At 45.6% G+C, this 4,115-nt stretch overlaps 1 protein-coding gene across 1 annotated transcript; it reads left to right on the top strand.

Annotated features, from left to right (window-relative positions):
* The first annotated feature begins 1,565 nt into the window (after positions 1-1,565).
* CCDC89 (coiled-coil domain containing 89) lies at positions 1,566-3,701 on the top strand. The gene is given in 4 exon segments (XM_075721132.1): positions 1,566-1,641; positions 2,630-3,176; positions 3,178-3,430; positions 3,432-3,701. Coding segments are annotated over 4 exon segments (1,146 nt in total).
* Positions 3,702-4,115: the final 414 nt, after the last annotated feature.

Genomic DNA, 4,115 nt, shown 5'->3' with positions numbered 1-4,115 from the left:
AAAGTCAAAGCTGTCCTGGTGAGAGAACTTCAGCAGAAGGGAAGATTACAAACCACACTGCTTTATCAGTGGAAAAAGTACTCTGATTACCCTATGCGTGCAGTAGGATTTAATTATAGAGTAGAAACATTACAGTGTCACCTCCTGCTAAAGGATATTAGGTTGATTTATTAAAAGGTGCTTGAAGGTAATGGCTGCATCTAATCATGTAAACCAGCAGGAATTCTGTATTGAAAATATCTAACTGAAGTCATGCAAAATTTACTTTTATAAGAGATTACTGGTGTATTTTGACATTCCTCTGTGGTTCACAGAATAAATACAGCTTTCCACCAAATTCAGTCATTCCTAACTACAGTCCCAGATCGATAATACACTGACAGAGACCTGCAAGTTTATGAAGTTGATTAGGACAAAAAGTTTCAAGAAGCAAGTTTCTTTGCTCAACAGTCAAAAGGAGAGGCTTTAGTCATCCATAACCAAAACTTTAAAGCTGTACAGTCAGTTACTCACTAAAGGGCAGTTTGGTAAATTAATAGCTATGCTTTGATCCTTAATTCCAGTTCACCTTTATGACAAAGCAGCCGTACCCCTAACATGTCTTTGCATGTATCTGTCCTTGCCCAGAGAAATGAATGGGAGAAACACAACACTTTTCCCCCCCTTTTTTTTTTTCTTTTCTTTCTTTCCTCCCCGCCCCTTCACTTTACAAGCTCATCTTTGCTTTAGCCCGGAATGTTGGGGGTTTTTTTTGTACACATACCCATATATGCATACATATGAGCCTGTATGTGTTCTAAATTACACCATCTTTACTTCCTATAAACCAGGCTTCAAAGTCCCAGCTCTCCTTTCATGCTCTGCGTTCAGAAACCTCCCGTTTCTGCAAGTACGCCTGCAAACCTTAGTTGGTGCGGCAACCCACATCACTTTGATTTTACCTATTTTTGGAAAATCTGGTACTGCGCCCTCCTTGTCTTGTTCGCTTCATAGCCTTTACCCACATCACTCCTCTTTGCTTCATATCCTTTTCCGGTGGAGTCGGCAAAACCTGCACCTGACTTTTTCCTCCCAGCTGTATTTTTTTTTCCCCCTTCCCTATCCTATCTGCCAGTTTTTTCATTAACTGCTGAATAAAGTTGCAAGTTGTTCAGGGCAAGGGCTGCGTCTTTACTTACCATGGACCTTCAGTGTGTTCTGAGGTCAGAGCCTGCTATTCCGCTCGCCTCTGGCACACGCAGGGAACAAGCCAAGAGAGAGAGGAGTTCTTCAGACTTGTGGAAATCCTCTTCCCTTTACCAAATCTGGGCGCTTTCAAGAGCGTCGGCAGAATTTGTTTGCTATGAAACGCTCCCAGCTCTTTCAGCCGCTCTCGTGGGGCTGGCCCCGTGCCACCCAGCCCGGATGAAGGCAGGAGCTCTGGGGTGACTGGATTCAGCCTCTTATCTCCACGGAGACAGCAACCCCACAGCAGGAGCGGCAACAAACCCCCAGGGGAAAGAAAATACCTGGTAAGAAAACATTTTTCTCCTCTTAAACCTTGCTCTTCAGTGTGTTTCCACCAGATGGCCAAAACCTCTCAGTCCTTCCCCCTCTCGTCCATTATTTCCAAATGTGGCAGGATCCAGGGTAGCGACAGCGGTAGGGGAGCGCAGGACAGCAGAGGCAGAGGTCACATCCCTACCGACGGTCACCGCTCTGCAGCTCTGAAACCGCCTGTGCTTCACAGCCGTTAATTCACTTTTGCTGTACGTTATTTTTCATCCTTCCTTTATGCTGGCTCCTTCCCACATCCTATCTTTGCTTCCAGTCAAAGCCCAGGAATTCACAAAACCTGATTATCAGCCTTTTCACGTGCGGTGTAGTTCCAGCTCTGCGTCTGAATGAAAAACTCGTAGACCAATTTTAGGCTGACTTCTCATACATCTGGGTAGTGTGCCGTATCACTGGGCACCAATAATGATTTTGGTGCCAATGTAATATAAATATTTCCCTTATTTTTACATGAGGAACCAGACTTTTAAAATTACAGGCCTAAAAAAAAATCCAGCAAATCAGTGTCAAAACTCAAATGATGAACCATTTCTCCAGGCACAAAATCTTTGTATCACAGGGCATTCAGTAATTATTATCATTGTATAGATCTTTTATTTTATTCATAAATCTCTAAGCATGGTATAAGGCTATTCAGCTCTTTTTAATGAGCAATATACTATTAAAATCTTACAAATCAATTAGAAGATTGATGTAACCCTCCATGTTTTACTTGCATTTATAATACCAGATCTGTAGGAGAAAATAAAGGCAGAGGAAAAGGATTGCTTAAGGAATTATTTACAGCCTTAGTACTTACAAGCTTTTTACCTAACTATAATAGTGCTTCTTGTAGCTACAACAACAGCGCTTTGAGAAGGAATAATTAGCAAAGCTAGCAGTCAGCAAATGAATAGGCTTGCATAAATACTAAGCCTACATTCTTTGGTTTTGCATTCTCCAGACCTCCAGAGAAACTCCGCCAGCTTACGGCAGTGCTGTTGGCCACGTAACCACGGGGTACTGCTTCATTATGCTGAACGTCACCAGGAGAAGCGGTCACTATAAAATTTTGTCTCATCTTTCTGTGAGACAGGGGCTCTATGCCTCAGGATTAGAGAAGCAGGGATGGCCAACCCCACAAGTGATCCAGAGAAGGACAAAGACATGGAAGATGTGATGGAAGGCCTGGAGGAACTCTCTGAGAGCCCTGACGAGGAGAAGAATGGGAAGGCTCTGCTGCGTGTGTGCCTAGAAGAACAGCATCACCTTATCTGCGTACTGAAGAAAAAAGCAGACGATGCACGCGAACGCTGCCGAGGCCTGGAGCAGCTCAACATGGAGCTGGAGAAACTGAGGACAGAGGATTTTGTGAAAATGAAAACCCAGACCCAACGGATTCAGCATCTGGAGGGGCGCTTGGTGGATCTGGCCAACAACCACGAAGAAATGATCCAGCTCAAGGACGAACACAGGAAACAGCGTATGCAGCTGTGGGAGGAGAACAAGCGCCTGCGGCAGGAGAACGAAGCGCTCTTCAGCCAGGCTGTGAGGGAGAAGGAAGCTGAAGTGCTCCAGCTCGCTGCCCAGGCCAGACAGCTCTCGCAGCAGTTAGACTCCTCACAGGAGGAACATGCTGATGAGTCGCAGAGCCCAGGAGCGGGAGAAGGAGCTGCTAGAAGCTCAGAGCCAGCAGGCAAGTGCCTACGCCTGGGAAGTCGATTCACTAAAAAACCAGCTGCGATGTCTACAGGAGAAGCACCAACAAGTTGTTGCACAGGCAGAGCATGTAGAAAGTCAGTGGAGGGCTCAGGGCAGCGAGCTGCAGGCCAAGCTGGAGAGGGCAAAGGAGGAGAAAGAGTGACTACTGAACCTGGCCATGGAGAGGGGCAAAGCACTTGCAAGATAAGCAACGGGAAATTCAGCGGCTGAGGGGGAGGCTGGAGAGCGCAGAAGCAGCCAGGCGGAGCGCAGGAAAGCGCCCTGCGACAGAGGCAGCAGCAGCGGACAATGACCTGAAGGTCCGAGAGCTCCAACGACAGCTCGAAAGCAGCAAGCAGGCATACAACGAACTCTCGCTGCAGTTTAATGCCTACAGAAAGCACAGTACAGATTTACTGACTAAAGAAAAAGCACTGAATGTCAAACTCTGTCATTTTGTTGCGTAACTGCAGCTTTCTCTTCTGGTCTCATCTCGGCGGGTGCCTCTACTGTAACACGCCACTGCATTTCGTGCCTTTCCATGAGAGCATCTTCTGACAGAGAGCATCTTCTGATTTCTCTGTAATGTACTTATCAGCTTAAATCCTCCCGAAAGGACTGTTCTGTTGCCTTTCTTTCCTGTTGCCTTTTTTTCTGCTACACTTTTAGACAAGAGCTCTACACTGTTAAATCTGACCTGGGATTGTTGAACCAGTCGAACCTGTGACATTAAAGATTAGGGTGGAAAACATAAAATATTAATTTGATTTATTTGGTCCTAACCTCTGCTGTATCATAGGTTTTCATTTTTTACAGTTAAAACCACATTATTTTCCAAGATGAACCACAGCTCAAACCCTTAGCCTTCTGCGTTTGATCCT

Source organism: Pelecanus crispus, chromosome 1, assembly GCF_030463565.1.
Source record: "Pelecanus crispus isolate bPelCri1 chromosome 1, bPelCri1.pri, whole genome shotgun sequence".
Lineage (NCBI taxonomy): Eukaryota > Metazoa > Chordata > Aves > Pelecaniformes > Pelecanidae > Pelecanus > Pelecanus crispus.
This window is presented reverse-complemented; position numbering and strand designations above follow the sequence as displayed.